The sequence below is a fragment of the Sander lucioperca genome, chromosome 8 (genome assembly GCF_008315115.2).
Source record: "Sander lucioperca isolate FBNREF2018 chromosome 8, SLUC_FBN_1.2, whole genome shotgun sequence".
NCBI lineage: Eukaryota > Metazoa > Chordata > Actinopteri > Perciformes > Percidae > Sander > Sander lucioperca.
The window spans coordinates 38,239,497-38,257,209 of record NC_050180.1 but is presented as its reverse complement, the minus strand read 5'-3'; the positions used below and the strand labels follow the sequence as shown (position 1 = coordinate 38,257,209).

Genomic DNA, 17,713 nt, shown 5'->3' with positions numbered 1-17,713 from the left:
CGCATCCGAACCGTTGCCTTAAACCTGCATTCTATCTGAATTCCAGCAGGGGGCAACACGTGCGGTTGCAAAAGCAGGTCGGTTTCTGTAGAAGTCTATGAGAGAGTGACCCACTTCTCACTTGATTTATTACCTCAGTAAACATTTTCATAATGAGTTTATGGTCTCACTAGTTTGAAGTCTTCTGCAATACAGAATTATGTTAATTTTTTTAATTATGGTCTCGTTGATTTTAAAATAGGCGATAAAGCAGGGGGTCTTTTAGGGCGTGGCTATGATGTGATTGCCAGTGAAATGGCGCGTTCATGCCACCTCGGAATGACAGGGACCGCCCCTGTTGGTACACGATCCGTTCTGCCTGCACGATCCGTTCTGCGCATGCGCAAGATAATACTGTTTTACCGAGGATACGACCTGCACGATCTGTTCCACGCTAGCCTATGGCTAGCCTCCACCGGGTAGCTAACGTTAGTTTAGCTAACAGCTAATTCGGCTAACTGCTAGCTGACAGCTAGACTCAGTCTAAAATAACGTTAACTCAAACGTAATGGGAAAAGCAGGCTACAGCTAAATTAAGACTTCACAGTAATAACAATAAAGACAAGTATTGAGTAATTGTATTTTAAATGAGCACAAGTAAAGTAGAACTGACGTAACAGCTGTTATATGTTAACGGTTATTTTCACGTTTTATTTTGAGGGTCTTTCAAAGTTATTACATGCTGTCTCTGCTAGCAGTTAGCCGAATTAGCTGTTAGCTAAACTAACGTTAGCTTGGCTGTCGACCGGAAGCATGGAACAGATCGTGCAGTGTCGTAAATCCTCGTACAACAGCGCATGCGGATCGTGCAGGCAGAACGGATCGTGTACCGACAGCCCCCGTGATTACGTTGTTTTTCCGACTACCAGCGTTCACATGGTTAGGATGGTCGGGATGCGTGTTCTTCTTCTTCTGTTAAATTGGCGTTTGGCATAACAACTTGTTGCATGACTGCCACCAACCGTTGGCCGTAGCCTACAGCATCAGGTGTGTGAAAACCTGGTGAAAACATGGAGGCCACAATAATTTGCTGCTGTTTTCTTATGCGAGCATACAAACAGCACATCGTCAGGTGTTTGTGTTATCTGCAGGACAACGAATGGGAAAGGACACGGATAAGGTGTTGGTTTTTTTTTATACATAGGCCTATTTATGAATAATTTGAAGCATGTTATGTCTGTGTATGTTTCTCAGCAGAGGCGTTTGTCCACAATAAGTTTATTGTCATTGAAATATGTTCAGTGAACCAAAGTCGCCTACATCAAATGTCAGTTGTCAACAACGCGTCACCAACTGGGAAACTCGGTTGGCAAAATCTGGCCCGAGTTTCCCACCTCTGATTCCCACAGGAAGGGACGTGAATGATGACGTTTTCACTCGGAAAAACATTTTTCCGATGTCCATGAACGCACGGAAAGTGTGTAACGTAACGTGGCTCCTCTCTCACTCCTCCCTCTCGTCTAAAATCGTCACATTTGCAACCAGGATGGCTGTGCCCGTAACAGCAAACTCGACGACTCATAGCAGATCTCCACAAACCAATGGGTGATGTCACACATGCTCTGTCCATTAATATTATACAGTCTATGGTTCAACCCTTATATCAACTCAAACCAAGCCAGTCTACACCGGTTGATCACTGATCATGACAATTCAGATACGACCTGGGTCACAACCTGGGAGCGAAGCATACCAATTACTTCACGTGCTAGAAATGGGCGGGGCTTTACACGTCATATTCAGTGAACAGCTAACATCACATATTCCAGTCCAGCCGCACACCACCAGAACTAATGTTTTGTACTTGAATTCCTCATTGTACAGTACGCTCTCGATTACGTTCTAAAGCACAAATAAATAACCATTACACACACAACACATTCATTTTGAGGAGACAGATGATCTTGTGAGTGTGTTCACGGGTGACTCTCCCTGGGATCCCTCACTACCCTTGTGACCCCCTTCTCCTCCACTGGTAAGCCTCAGCAGCAATTATAATTTCCCCCCATTCCCCTCCCCAAGGTATGAATGTGTTTTCAATTGTTTTAAAATTATCGAAATAAAATGTGTTGTTCTTTTTAAATTGAACCTCGTCTCTGGCTCATTGTACCTGAGCCATTGTACCTGTGTGTCCTTAATTGTATCGATACCATTGCAATTAGGAGGTAAAATCATTCCCCGGGTGAAATTCTCCTCCTCTTCATTTCATTCGTTGCAGGTGCAGCAGTAAACAAGGAAGTAGGCTACCCTAATGATTTAGGACTATTTCAGGAGGAGGGGAAAACATGTTTCTTTGTTTGCTAACATTAAAATTAAAGTTAGGCTTTGCTCTCGGCTTCCCGACTCGTTTTTAAAAAGACGGAGAGAAAAAGAGAGAGATTTGCGCGAGCCAGCGGCCGCAATGAACTGCCATTTTTCATACGTTTACGTTCCAACGCTTTCACAGGCAGCTTTTTTCCAACTGCAACTCACTACCCTTCTCCAAAGTAGACTTGGGCAGAGCGGTGGACATCTGGGCACTTTCGCCACTGTTTTCGCTCATACTGCTGTTCTTAAAGGGATTGAATTGAACCGCTCGGCTCTGCTGTTATTGAAGGTGCCTGTGAAACCACAGCGTAAAGCATAGTTTGTTTTTTAAGGTGCGTGGCGACCTGTGACGACTATGCCATTGATTACTTACAGTGCTGAAGTTCTTCTGGTTCTCACGGACTCTCTGCATCTCTGGAGTGTCCAGGACCGGTACATAGTGGGACATGGTCCTTTCGGCCTCCTCCCTGTACTTTTTCTGTTGGACAAAAACACAGACAACAGGAATTTTTAATTAAAATAGACGTAAAAGAGTTTTACACAGTATTCCAGGAGCCCTCAGTTAATTGTTTTGAGTCTCCAGATGCACAACCTAGAAGGGGATATGTTTTAAATGAAACTTTTTGAAGATTGGTTCAATTCGATAATCTACCTGGCTGATGATGTTCCTCATCTGCTGAGCATGGATGATGTCTGGGGTGTCGATGACACTTGTGTAGCTGGCCCTGTCCATCTCAGCGGTGTGCTTGTATTTAGACTAAGGAACAGGAAACATCAGTCAGCACAGATTCTGACTTTACTATAACTGCAACCAACAACACAGACATAAATATACCATAGCTGCTCTATGAATTATTTATATATTTTCCACAATATGATTCAGACCTGACTGAGGATATCAGTAGCGTTCTTTGCCCTCATGAAGTCTGGGGTGTCTGTAGCCAAAGCCAACATTCCCTTGCCCTTGATCTCCTGCTCCAGCGACTTCTTGTATTCTCTCTGTAAATATTACAGGTGATTAAGTCTTACATAAAAGCACTGTATTTGCTAAAACTTCTTCTTTTAGCAAATTTCTACTACTACTAATTCAGATTTAGTGGGGCTGCAAAACCTAAAACGTCTAGGGAACGGTGAATAAAGAAGAGTTAGAAGAAATTAGGAAAAGTCAGTTGGACAGTAGATTGTGTGTTAAGCTCCACTCAAAACTGAAAAATACAACAGCAGTTAAGGACAGTGTGTTAAAGCATATTTATGCATTTTCAACAAACCCATGTTTTTTCTTAATTTTCTATTATTTCAGTTTATTTACTAAAAACTGCTTCACAGTACTACGTCTGTCGTGCACTCCAAAAATCAACCTCAAAAGCACTCTGAGCATATCTCGACAAACAAATGAACTAAATAACAATAAACTAAAGCTCTGATGCTATCTTGACCACAACACTAAGCATGTTCTTGTTCCTTTTGTATTGCAGGAACTATAATGTAAATAAGTGAAATGCAAACTAAAGTGAAAGAATGACATCCTGAAATGCAATATTGCATGTTTTCTCAAAAAAATGAAATAAAACAAAATATGCTTAGAGTACATTTAAGGCTGACTTTTGTAATATTTATTATTAAAGAACATATAAAAGGATATAGTATAAAATGAAATAGTGGGAACATCAAAAGGTAAAGGTCAAGATAAGTACATTTAATAGAAATCAAAAGGAAGAAGGAGAATGCTGGAAATTAGTGATGTCATAAAGCAGAGACAAAAGTAAGAGTAAAACCCAGCAGTCACCCTTTTAGTGTGATGATAAAGCTTAGTTAAGGGGATAGGATTCAGCAAATGATGCACCAAGAGCGGGATTGTGGGAAGGCACTCGGTTGAGAGCGTGATACTGTTTCCATCACCTCTCAGTCAGTCGTACCTCACACAGGATATGAGTAGCATTCCTTGCTCTCAAAAGCTCCGGAGTTTCCTCCATTATAGTTATCCCTTTACCCTTCACTCCCTCCTCTAGATCCCTCCTGTACTCTTTCTACAGGATGGAAGAAGAACAAAGAGACTGCAAGAAGGGCATACAGGCAGGCCAGGCCAAGGCATACAGGCAGACAGTACAGTAGGCAAGCTCTACTGCTTGCCCTATGAGCTCAAAGTCACCAAAACTCCCCAAAAAAGAAACTTAAGCAGTGACAGATTCAGAGTTTAGGTCTATTACATTATTATAAAACAGTGAACATTGTTACAATCAAGTCACATTTTCACATAGAGAGTGGAGACATTGGTGACTTTGGCAAGAATCCTGATAAAAGACAATGTGAACCACATTTAATCAGAAACAAAAAAGCAACATGACAATTTAAATCAGCATTTCACCGTATTGATTGATATGATTGCCATGCATGCATGCAGACCTTTTAAAATAAAGCTGTTAGTAGTTTCCTGATTGTGAAATTAGGAGTCCAGAGGGCTATTTCACAAAACCAAGATTAGGGATTAAGCCGGGAATTCCCAGTTATCCTGGCTCAATTTAGCCTTGACTCGGTTTCACAAAAGCAGAGGCACCTAAGTTACCATGGAGATTTATTCTGTACAGCTAGCCTGGTCCCATTAAATTACAACAGGTACATATTGCTGTTCATTTAAGTACTGCTATTATTTTATAACTATAATAACTTTTATTAAGTTGTGACCATTATTTTTTATAATTATTCATGTGACATTGTTACTGTTATATTGCTGTATGAAGACTGCTGTTCATATTGTTGTTAGAAGTTTGATGAACATATTAATGGCAGTTGTTGAGATAATTAGAAAAGGCTGATACAAATGTGTTTTAAATTAAGTCAGTTACTAAGGGCAATATATAAAGTGCTGTACATGTGTTTCTATAGTGGACCAATGCACCTTATAGTAATTTAGTTTATTAATTTCTTTTGTATTCTTTAAATACTATAATTTGGAGGATTGTACAATTTTAAGAACATATCCTAATTGTACAATCCTCCCAAATTATAGTCTTAGTTCACTGGACCAGTAACTATAGAGTGTAGACTACTAGACTAGTCTATAGTGTAGACTACATTCATGTAACAACAGGGAGAGGACACCTCAATGGTTTTTGACCTTATATTTAGCTTGGGGGAAATAACTGATGAATATACTCTGTTACATTCATGTTTATAGTGTGCATTATATTTATCACTTAATTATCTTTATAGTTTCTAGATTTTAGAGTCCATATGTCCATATATACGAGGGAGCAAATCATATAATATGTAAAGAAAGAAACTCGTCCTCTATAAAAAAAAATTAAAAAAGCATGGCAGATAATAGCGGACCGACTGAATGAGCTAGTCGAAAAATATACATTTACAAACTACTGCTCTTAACTGAAACCATTCAATGAGTCACTTGTCATTTGCAAAAACGAACAGGTGTACACTTTGCATTAAAGTCGGTCCGCGATCGCCTCCCACGCTTTCTCTCGCTGTTTTATTACAGAGGCCGTGTTTCTTTTTTACAAATGTGTTTCACGTTATCATAATTCCACAAGAAGCTGCTGCTCACTCTGTATGAAGTATGAATAATGCGTATTCTCCATTTTAGCATCAGTAAATCTGTGATCGACCTCACGGTCTGTTAAGGAAAACCGTGAACGCGCATCTATCCAAATTACTTCATCCTGGTTTGACCTAGTTGCTCGTCCTCAGCCTGGCTTGGCCTTCGTGAAACGCACCAAGCCACGATGAACAGATTAGACTAGGTCAAGCCTGGCTTTATCAGTTATCCTGGATTTATATATTCTGCTTTTGTGAAACAGCCCCCAGATACATAAACATAAATACAAACAAACAATACTAACGGCTATAAAATCACGCTATGGATAGAGAGAAGGGAGATGGATAAATGTTGCATTATTAAGAGTTTAGGGCAGTGTAGTGAATCATGCAAACAAACTACAACTTAAATGCATGAGAGGACCTACAGGTCAAGAAAAAAGGAAGCACTCGTGGGATTAAAAATAAAAAAGTGTTGAAAAGGAAGGGGGGCCGTGGTTGTGATATAGTCTTCTTAGTATGATTATAAAGGATAGGTGAGGTAAATAGGGGAGGTTGTCAGGGATAAGTTATCCTTTAGTTACCTCACTGGCTATTTTGGTGGCGTGTCTGACATGTATCATGGCAGGGGTGACCTCCAAGCCTGAGAGGTTCTTTCCCCTCATGTGCTCCTCAAAGTCCTTCTTATAGTCTTTCTATTGTCCGCAAAAATAAGACAGGGGACAGACAGAGCTCAAATAAGCACATGCAAGCAGCGCTGGTTCAAAATGCAGTTACCCCATCCTGGTTTGCACCATTCTCCTTATAATGACACCAATTTCTGCATTTGCAGTCTTTAAATGTAAATACTTGTGCATGTGTATAAGTGCATTTGTGCGGTGTAGGAGTTGTTTATTGTGAGCAAAGAGTTTGCCACCAATATAATTAAACTAAATGTATTAACTGATTATAATTAAACACTGTAAAAAGCTCCATAGAAATGTTCACAGACTGAGACAAACCTACTTTACCTTTGCCATTCCTGCATCATGAAAGTAAGATTAAGCAGTCTGAAATAACATACACAGCAGTAGGCAACAACAATACACAAGACAATTTACACTGTCTTATCCAGATTTATTTTCTAAGCATACCTAGTTAAGAGTAAAAAATGGTGAAGGACTAACAGTAATAGTGACAATTAACTGTGAACTGAATTGTCAAAAAAAAACTGAAAGTAATTGACAAATTACAAGATGTTGTAATTAATAACAATTAGCAACAATTAATAAGTCTTGATTTAATAAACTGGCATTAAAGCCACTGTAAAAGGTTTTGTCCAAACTTCAGAAACATTCTGTAAAATATAAATAGCTGGACATCAAACAAGCTGAAACTTATATAACAATATATAACAAGTCATTACAATACAGGTTAATATATACAGTGGCAGACACTGAAGAGTCTTCAGACTGGGAGCAAGGCTTGTAATGGTAAGTGTATTGCATTTGTAGCTATATTAACAACATAGGAGACAGACGGGGTATTTACCTGGCTTTGCATATGTTGGGCCTCCTTAGCAGACACATATGTGGGTGTCTCAAAGTCCAGCATGGCCTTGCCCTTCTCCTTCTCATACTTCTCCTTGTATTTCACCTGAACAGCACACACACAAGTAATGTCAAAGGTTTTCAACAGACAGTTTGAAAAATATTATGCAGGTACACACAGGTTTCCATTCATTCCAGTACGCTAGGAAAATCAAATAGAAAACACTTAAGACATGTTTGAGTTGTGTAAGTCATCACAGCATGTTTGTGTTCGTTTGTGTATTACAAGTTTTCTGAAATGTTATGTTTCAAAATGCAAGTGAGGCTTTATCTAATTAAATATGTGCTAATTTGCATAAATATCCAGAACAGAAATCCGAACATTGGATGAAGCCAAAATTCTTGTTTCATTTGTTTGACATATAAGAGTCAAAGGTTTTTACAGAGGGAATTTTGCATATCTCTTTTTATCACTCCATAAATCAGAAAATACGGTCAACAGCCATTTAAAAAAATCTATTTATGGCCACAATTTTAGGCTAAAATGTTATATAAATCCAGCTATGTATGATATATGAACAAACCCCTCTGTATCCTACAGGTTATAGATAGGAATAAAACTTGAAAATTTAGTTTTTTGGTTCTTTCTTTCCACTAGTCTGAAAGAAGACATGTTATGGAAGCAAAATAGCACATCTCAAAATTGACCATTGAAAGAAAAAACTATGTTTTTGCCTGACGTGTCTGGCCTGTACATAAATGTAAATGGCCGTAATCAGCCTCTTTAGACGTTTTCTTAAATTGAGAAATAATCCTACTTCAGTTGTGCCATACTTCAACCATGTACAATATTAAACACAAATGTTACCATTTGATGTATTGTACCAGTTAGTTTAAGCAAATTTACTATGGTGTGTTATGTTGTCCTAAGCCTATATTATTAACAAGATAATGCAACACCCCACTCCTGTATGTACAGTAAATGAAGATCTGAGATGCAGATATAGCTAACACATCTGTTTGCCAAGAAAGTGGTTAATGGTTGAAACCCACAGCAGTTTTTTTGGGTGGGTGGAGTGCTTGTTGAACCCCAGAGTCTGTATCACTTACGTTGCTCTGAAGTTCAGAGGCCTCCTTGTGATGGAGCTGTTCTGGTGTGTCGGCAATCATATGGTAGTGACCCTTACTGTCCTCAAACTTCTTCTTGTAGCAGTACTATGGGGGAATTCCCAGTCAAGTAAGACAGCTCAGTACAGCAAACGAGAAAAAGAGCGTCTTTCTGGAGTTCACTCCCATCCATTACATAGTACAAAAAAATCTCATATTTAATGACAGAAACAAAAATAGTAACATTATCACTGGGGAAAACAGCTTTTAGCAATGTCAAAAAATATATGACATGCTTGCAAAACAATATGTGGGAATTTGAAATGGTAGTTGAAAATTGAAAGAAAGATTATCTAGAAACAATGGAGAAGCAGGGAGTTTTGTGTTAAGGGATCATTAATAAGACTAGTTTTGTACAAACTACAGGAGGAAATAAATCAAACTGAAAAAGTGAAGGAGTAGAGATTATAGAAGGTGATAGTACGGGAAGGTCAAAGGAAGAGTCAAGGGTGAGAAGGGTAAGGATCACTACCAGATGAGGTCACAGAATAATGGATATTTGGATGATGCATAAATGATAGTGCATAAATCCATGAGACGGTCAATAATCGGCAGCATGTTGATTGTTAATGTGTTACGTGACAGAAACACTGAAGTTCAGACACATTTCAATAAACCACAGAGGGCGCACTGAAATGTGACTGACTCCCAGCCGCTTCCTGGTTATGAATGTGAGAAGGTTAAAGGCAGATGATGTCTTACTTGGCTGGACAGTTTGCTGGTGCTCAGGTTGTGCTGCATGGACAGCGACTCAGCCATGTCCGTCACAGGCTTGTGGATCTTCTTCAGGTCACCCTTGTACTTCACCTGCACGTTGTGTAAGCAGACACACTTATTTATAAATGAACATATCTCACAATGGGTGATCTTTGTAATTGATGTATGGCAATTTCCTCAGATTATTAATGAGTTTTTATGATGGATTTGGAAAGAAAGTCTTGCTACTTGATAAAGGCTTAGTTGGTTTTAGTCTTACAGGGTTTATTAAAATGATGTGGAATGATGTGGGCCATGTGAGCACCTACCTCACTAGCCAGATCATTGGCATCCTTCAAAGTCTTGTAAATCTTACTGTCCTTCAGGTCATACTGTGGTCTCTTTCCTTTCATCTCCTTGTCAAACTTCTCCTTGTATTTCAACTAACGGGGGAGATACATGTGAGAGTTAGCGCAAGTGGTAAAAACCAGTGGAAGATTTACAGACTCCATCCCACTGGAAACACTTAAAGGACAACATAATGCTTTTTTTTTTAGTATAAAAAGGGATTCCTTATAGATAGCTTTGTGTAAATGCTTTAGACATGTTATATACTGTATGCTTCTCAATATTAAACAAATTAAGTTTGCATCCCTTGTTATACAAGAAAAAACAACTGTCGTCAAACTTTGTATCCGATAAGAGTTTTTCATTTTCTCATTTCCCCTTTTCATTCAGCAATCATAGGGTTAATTAGTCAGGGCAAGAGGGTTTCTATGGGTGTATTCACATCTGCAGTTGGTTCCAGGCTTGAGAAGAAAGTCCTCTATTTAGATTTTTATTCCTAGTTGTCAAACAACTTGTTCTGTTTTTTTAAAATCACAAACAACTCCAGATATGTAATAAAACAATTACATAAAGAATCTTCTCAAATCAAACCAAACATGTCAGCTGTGGAGACGCCCTAAGACTCTGTTCAGACCGAATATCTCGCATCCAGATGTATCCAGTCTGTACTTAGATGCAGAAGGTTGGAGTTCACACTTGACATTAAAAAGCATCTCAAATCTCAAGTAATTCAGCATTCTGTGATCGACATAAACACAACATGGACTTCACGTATATTAAAGTATATATGAAAGAGGTAGGGCAGTATGATTGTGGTCGTGTTTCAGAGGGACTCTGGATTGACCAGTCAATCCGCAGATCATTCAGCTTTAGAGAGAAGGTGAGACAGGCAATTTTCTTAAACAGTGTCTTAGAAAAAAACATGTGTAAATCCAGCAGTAATGATGAATAAATTTGCACTCTTAACTTAGCACATTTGTAAACTCGTACCAACATTTGAGTAAGTCTACACTGACCTCTAGTGTTCAGACCAAAAAGAAAGAAGCTTCACATAGTTGACTACTGGATAAACACATGTTTTAAAAATCCTTCCACACACTGACTGAGTGACTCGGGAGAGAAGTGGGAAAATTATAAAAATTGTGAACACAAAAAATAAATAAGTGTCTTTAACATACAGTATTAGTACCAGTGCAACAAATGCAGTAATGCAACACTTGTCATTGAGCCTCAGCTTGTCAGGGAACAAAAGACTGCAAAAGGTACCTCCCAGTAAAATCAGAAATCATTAAATCGGTCAGTCAAAAGGTCGATAGGAAGTGAACAGATAGACGGAGGAGACAGACATTTAGTAGCGGCCCTTCAGTTTTAGGGCATGAACCTCCTTACATCACTAGTCATGGCACTCATTTTCTTAATGTGGCGCATCTGGAGGGTATCGTAGGAAGCTGCTCCATGGAGGGAGGGCTTGGCCTCCACCTACAAAGCGCAGTGAGATGGAGGGATGAGAACACACAGACCAGGACATTTTGGAAGAGGAAAGAGATGAGGAATAAGAAGAGTACGGTATAGAAGGATGGAGGAAGAAAGAGCAGTGTAAGAGGACAGGTTTGAGGATGGGGACATGTACAATGATATGAGCAGTTAAACATGTAAATGTACTTTCATGGAATCACAACGACAAGACTAAGACATGGATTATAATGCAGGATGGCAGAGGAAGCGCTATGGAAAGGCTGCTAGTTTTATTGTTAGGACTGCAGCTAAGCATCTACAACAGCAATACTATTCTGCAAATATCAGCTAATGGAAGTTGATCTGACAATGACACCCAGACAGAAGAGTGTGATATGGCTTCCATTGATTGATTCCCGCCATCTTGTATGATAAATCAGGGAAAGATTTTCTAGGAGATGATGACTGCAGGGAACCAGTGGAAAAGCAGAATGACTGGCCCAGGGCTTCATGAGACAGATGGTAGATGTGGTTGGGTGTACCTGGCTGTTCAGCTTGGACACCTCAGTGGCCAAAGCAATGTCTGGGCGGTGGACCAGAGAACCTCCACGGCTGGCCTCCTCACGGGCCTTGTCACGGTAGCCGATCTGATAGAGACAAGACCAAACAAGAATCAGTGGACCATGTACAAACTACAGTGGTCTTAACTGTTTTGCTATTTCATCTTTGGTTCTAAGTCATTATTGTTGCTGTGTTGTTTGTGCACTGTATGATGTCATTTTTCAGTTAAACAGTGTTGATGGTACAACAGTTTTTCAATCATTTTTTTTCAATCTTATGAACAATAATGCATATTTCTATGCAAACCTCTGATTAATAGTCCAGACTTGCCAGGCCTACACACACTGAGATATTGCATATTTCTACCTTTGTGTGTACAGGTTTTAGTCTTTAACCTACAGGTTTTACACATATACTGTAGTTGCTGATTACCTCACTGATAAGTTTGGCAGCCTGGGTAGCCTTCTTTATGTCAGGACGGTCGATTACACTAGTGTAGTGTAGGTTGGCTTTGGCATCTTTCTTGTAGGCAACCTGTAGGGTTGGGCAAAAGTCAACTCAATTTTATTTATATAGCCCAATATCAAAAATCACAAATTTGCCTCAGAGGGCTTTACAATCTGTACGGCATATGACACCCTCTGTCTTCAGACACTTGCATCGGGTAAGAAAAAACTCCCCCAAAAAAACTTTTAACAGGAAATAATTGAAGAAACCTTAGGAAGAGCAACTGAGAAGGGATCCCTCTACCTGGACGGACAAACGTGCAAATAATAAAATAACAATATGAACAATCCATCTGACAAAATTATACATAGAATGTGAACATATATGAAAAAGATGGATTCAAAAACTGACAAGCAAATCAAAAGAGAAATACAAGAGGCTATGAAACTTTCAACATGGAGATTGTATGCTGTAAATACAATCAATACAATGCTATTTTAGTACAATTGTGGAGATGACTCACGTTGCTCTGATTCTTGGCTACTCCCATGGCATGCTGAACATCAGGTGGAACAACCATATTGTTATATATTGATTTGCCCTTTTCCTTCTCAAACTTCGCTTTGTACAATTTCTGTAAGGAGTGAAGAGAATGTCAAAGGCCAACCGCACAAAAACAGTCCAGGATTATGAGATGGCTGAGCTCATTTTGTAAAATAAATGTGAGACAATTGTACCCCGCTAATAAGCTTGTTGATCTCCTTGCTGTGGGCAGTGTCACGAGTCTCGGACAAGGTGGTGAATGAGCCCGACTGCATATCCTTCTTACTGGCCTCCTTGTATTTGCTCTGAGGAGGAAAATAAGAATGTATACAGTTGTATAGTTAAAGTCATAAAAGCAGCTATTTTGTGTAATATATCTTATTCTTAACCTGTACAAAAAATGGTCGACTTTTTACTGAATGAGATTTACCTCTGATGCCAGAGTGCGCACAGCCTTAGCATGGAGGATTTGAGGAGTGTCCGAGACTGGCAAGTAGTGGCCCTTTTCCTTCTCATACTTCAGTTTGTACTTCACCTGGAGAGCAATAACGAATAAAGTATTAGTTGACAACATGTTAAACATTCAATTCTTAAGAAATATTGTCCTCTGATATTGGGAACTGAGTACTCTCTGCCCTCTAGTCATTTCCTTTCATCATAGAGAAGGTAATAAAGACGTGGAAAAACTTACATCGCTGGCCATTTCAGTATGTTGCATAGCCAGGAGGGTCAACTTGTCATCAACTACAGGTATCACACAGCCCTTCATCATCTCTTTGTCGTACTTGTACTCAACCTGTGGGTGAAACAATGGAAGTGGAATTAGAACAACGCTGTTGGATGTTGTTAAAATGAAAAATAACACAAATAAAGAAGAGACACCAACTCACATCACTCTGTTGCAGGGAGTTCTTGGCATTATTGATAAAGTCAGGTCTGTCTGTTGTCCAGATCCACTTGTTCTTGGTGGCTTCATATTTCTTCTTGTAGTCAAGCTAAAAACCGATGCAAATATTAAATCAATATTTCCAGATATTTCGAGTTCAACTAACCAATAATGTACAGAATGTGACTTTTCCTGATACCATCACCAAAGACACTTACATTGCTGATGTTCTTGTAGGCCTCCTTGGCAGCACGGATCGAATGAGCCTCAGGGTCCATGTTGATCTGGGCCTTGCTCTTCTCATACACTTCTTTGTACTTTAGCTGCAAGATGCATGAAAAACACACCATCAAACACAAAAATGTATTTCATATTTTGGCTACCTATGCCTCTGTAAGAAAGTCTGAGTGGGACTTACACTGCTGGTGATATCCTTGACCTTCTTCATGTGCTGTTGGTATGGAGTGTCATATGGCAAGGTGTATCCCTTAGCCTTGGTCTTGTTGTACTCCATCTTGTAGATGATCTAAGGATTAATCATCACATAGTCAGGAGAAATTAAAAAGACACCAAACATAAAGAAATCATTAAGCACATTTTAACTGTTAAAATCTTAAAACATTTAACCCACTGGACAAAAACAAATTTGTTTTAAAGCTCACATCGCCGATTTTCTTGCTGCGTTTGTGGGCCTCATACTCAGGAGTCTCCAGAACTGAGGTGAACTTGTCCTTGGCTTTTTCATACTGCTCCCTGTACCTCCACTGATGGAGGAGGTGTAAACACAATAAAGTTAGTACCACTCGTAATCAATTTGCTAGTGTAATCATTTGCTTTTATTTATGTGTATTTATGAAGTTGAAGTAAAGATGAAAACTATCCAAGAAAAGAGGTGAATGAAAAAAAAAAAGACAATTTAAGTAAGAGAGACAGAGATGGACAAAAAGTCACATTTTAGCATCAAATGATGTCCTCCTCAAAGTAAATTCAGATGAAGATCACTTGACTTTAAATCCCTTTCTGTTATTACATAATAGAGCTAAAGGGTAAGAACAATTAGATTATTTTGTTATTCATTTACTGTTGTTGTACAGTTTGTTCTGTTTCTTGTTCTTCTTGGATAGTTCTCTAACAGCAAAGTCAGAAACAGTTAACTAACATGTATTATGTGAAAAAAACAGTATGAGTGAAGTGGTGTCATGCATACGTTTAGAAAAACATGCTTTATGAAACATGCAGAAACATAGAGGGAGTTATTTTCCAGGTGAAAATGAGGACAAGGACACATTACCACTGTTCAGTCATGAAAGTCTGCAGTGCCCACGTAGCTCATGGTGACCAGCAGTCCATCTTATGCTATTGCTCACTGAATCTGAGGCTGATATATAGAGTGGCTTCAATAAAGATGAGTTTTACTCAAGAAAAAACTGTGTTGAGTAACTAAAAATGGCTGACTTTGGTATTTTAGCAGAGTAACAAAATCTTATAGGAAGAAAACTGTATGAAATATACACATACGCCTTAACAAATGTCTGTACGTATTTATTCCTAAACGTATCACTTGTATATCGAGCCACTACTACTCAGCAATTTTGTGCAATATCCAAAAGTGCAATATCTCAGCTATTTTACTGTTTTATAGGTCACAGAAAATTGCAATTTTAAAAGAAATTATAAAATATATTTTTATTTTTCTCTATTTTAAAGTAATGTTTAATAATGTGTGAATGCACCATTAGGAATGCTACTTAGTTTCGTAAAGCTGCAATTTTCTGCATATCTGACTCTAGATACATCTGTCACGCAACTACTGCACTGCATTTTAGAGTGAGGTAAAGGTTTGTAAATCAATGAGACATTAAGAGAAGTGAATAGGTGATGGGGGGATTAGAGCATGAAAGAGAAGGGTGGAATGTGTGGGAGTTAAAACCATTTTAGGAGTAAAGTGGTTTGAATGGAGGGAAGGAGTTTATACAAGATGAGTATATGATGTGATAGGGACTTGTCCAGAAACAGCACGGAGGAACAAAGTAACATGATGACTATAGAGGGCTTTTTTCTGCTTGTTTGTGGACAGGGGTCAGAGTTTCCATGGTTCACCACTCTGTGGCTGTTTACCTTACTGCTCAAAGTGGACTGGTAAAGGGCTGTGAGGATGTCAGGGCGGTGTAGCTCATTGCAACCACTCTTTAGCAGGCCCTTTGCTTTGGATTTATACCTTGCCTGTACAAACACACACAACGACATACACACACAGCATGCCATAGTTGAGGACACACAAAAAACAGCAGTAACACTGGGAGGACTGGAGAGAAGTACTCCGGAGATCCAAGTGTGACAAAGGAGTTGCTAGCCCTCATCTGTGCCTTCAAAGTGACATACATCTTCATCTTTAGCAGTGCTAAGCTTGATAATGACTTGTTTGGACATCATTCATAATCTAATAAGCATAACTTAATCATAGTTATATGAGTGATTAAACTGTCTCTCTGATGGCACAGATAAAGGAGTCCTGCTCACTCAAGATAGCTATCCAGCTGCTATTTAAGTGGCACGGTTTACAATGACCTCTTTGGGACTAAACGAAAGAAAGAACGAACAGAGACTGATACAGAAGGAAGAGCAATAATCGTGTTGAACTATCATGCGACGATGACGACCAACAGCAGTTCAGTCGACGACCTCATGCACCAGTGTCAGAGGTCTGGAGGACCGGACTGGCGATAGCAGCGGAGGAGGCAGGCCAGTCATACGAGAAGACCAGAATGGTTACCTGGCTCATCTTACTGTTCTCCCTGGCCAGTAGGTACCTAGGATCATCTGTAGTTATGGTGAACTTATCCTTGGTTTTCTCATAAGTAGCTCTGTAGGCCCTCTGCTCAGAATGTCAGAAGGTAGTTAGAGACAAATGTCCAGAAAACAATGGGCACTGTCAAGTGATGATACTTTTCCAGGGAACAAAGGGTGGTTAAAACAAGTTGATGTGAAGAACAATGAACACATTTTATACACTTGGTATTACGGTTACTCATTAAAAGAGCGGGTCATTAAAGTCAAAAATCAGGTAATACTATGAATTCACACTCTTTTACCTTCAAGCTAAGAGTCCAATAGAGATGCACAAAGACAGAGAAATTTGATTAACAATTAAAGTTTCTATGTTACAAATGGGTCTCAACAAACTAATTATAATAAATGACTGTATAGGGCTAAAGAATGAAGGGACTCACATCGTTGATGAGAGTGGAGGCATACTTGGCAGCCTGGAAGAATGGAGTATCGCTAGTATACTTGAAGTTGCCTCTGTTCTTCTCAAAAGAGGCTTTGTACAGTCTCTGTTAACAAGAAATGAAACTGTTATTAGGAACATGCAGAAAAAGTAGTACAATAAAAAGCATAATGTAATATACATTTTAGACATTACAAGTAGTGTATGGTATTTTCTTTGGAATGAAATAAACAAACAAGTATTGTTACATGTCAACATCTTATGAAATGATTGACATTACAAATATATAAATAAATAGATCCTTCACCTCACTGTACAGCGTCTTGTTCTTCTCAGCCTGCACCAGCTCAGGTGTGTCCCACACAAAGCAGCCAATACCCTTCAGCCATTCCAGATCCTCCTTGTACTTGACCTAAAGAGGGACATAAAAAGGGGGATTTCATTCAAACGTTAACAAAATATGTCAATTATACTATATGCCCTTCTCTCTACTGTGGGTGAATATAAAAATAAATAAAAACACAGGTTGCATCATTTTGGAATGCAAGTCAAAAGTACTTACAGCGCTGATGTTATCGCTGGCAATTTTGCTGATGAAGAATTCAGGACGGTCGGGGATGGACTTCCATGTACCCAGAGAGTTAATGTACTTCCCCCTGTATTTAACCTGAGGTAGAGAGATGGAGACAGAAACACAACAAAAACAGTATGAGGGATGAAAGAGCTCAAATCAAAATGATCTTATATTTTTTGTTAACATTGTGTAAATATAAGTGTGCAAAGACATTCACAACAAATAGTCAATCAGCTAATTTCAAATGCTAACCTCGCTGATGTCATCAGTGACTCTGCGGTGGTAGGTGATGTCCAGAGCATCCTTGACTGTGTGGTAGTGGCCCTTGGCGAGCTCAAAGGTCTCTTTGTAACGCAGCTGAAGACATGGAAACAAAATGTGTC

At 39.1% G+C, this 17,713-nt stretch overlaps 1 protein-coding gene across 41 annotated transcripts in view; it reads right to left on the bottom strand.

Annotated features, from left to right (window-relative positions):
* neb (nebulin) overlaps window positions 1–17,713 on the bottom strand; it is a 66,408-nt gene that overhangs the window by 9,152 nt on the left and 39,543 nt on the right. For 32 of the 41 annotated variants that reach the window (XM_031319941.2, XM_031319865.2, XM_031321464.2 and 29 more), the window contains 25 exons: window positions 17,583–17,687; window positions 17,319–17,423; window positions 17,064–17,168; window positions 16,758–16,862; window positions 15,646–15,750; window positions 14,190–14,291; window positions 13,946–14,053; window positions 13,746–13,850; window positions 13,532–13,636; window positions 13,333–13,437; window positions 13,072–13,176; window positions 12,836–12,946; window positions 12,622–12,732; window positions 12,084–12,185; window positions 11,633–11,737; window positions 11,025–11,114; window positions 9,617–9,730; window positions 9,294–9,398; window positions 8,535–8,639; window positions 7,426–7,530; window positions 6,480–6,590; window positions 4,263–4,373; window positions 3,232–3,345; window positions 2,999–3,103; window positions 2,720–2,824 (listed from right to left, as the gene is read on the bottom strand). In XM_031319941.2, the coding sequence (XP_031175801.1) occupies window positions 2,720–2,824; window positions 2,999–3,103; window positions 3,232–3,345; window positions 4,263–4,373; window positions 6,480–6,590; window positions 7,426–7,530; window positions 8,535–8,639; window positions 9,294–9,398; window positions 9,617–9,730; window positions 11,025–11,114; window positions 11,633–11,737; window positions 12,084–12,185; window positions 12,622–12,732; window positions 12,836–12,946; window positions 13,072–13,176; window positions 13,333–13,437; window positions 13,532–13,636; window positions 13,746–13,850; window positions 13,946–14,053; window positions 14,190–14,291; window positions 15,646–15,750; window positions 16,758–16,862; window positions 17,064–17,168; window positions 17,319–17,423; window positions 17,583–17,687 (2,649 nt within the window). Of the gene's footprint in view, window positions 1–2,719; window positions 2,825–2,998; window positions 3,104–3,231; window positions 3,346–4,262; window positions 4,374–6,479; window positions 6,591–7,425; window positions 7,531–8,534; window positions 8,640–9,293; window positions 9,399–9,616; window positions 9,731–11,024; window positions 11,115–11,632; window positions 11,738–12,083; window positions 12,186–12,621; window positions 12,733–12,835; window positions 12,947–13,071; window positions 13,177–13,332; window positions 13,438–13,531; window positions 13,637–13,745; window positions 13,851–13,945; window positions 14,054–14,189; window positions 14,292–15,645; window positions 15,751–16,300; window positions 16,403–16,757; window positions 16,863–17,063; window positions 17,169–17,318; window positions 17,424–17,582; window positions 17,688–17,713 lie in introns of all 41 variants that reach the window. The other 9 variants (XM_031320104.2, XM_031320356.2, XM_036003837.1 and 6 more) reach the window with 9 other exon arrangements.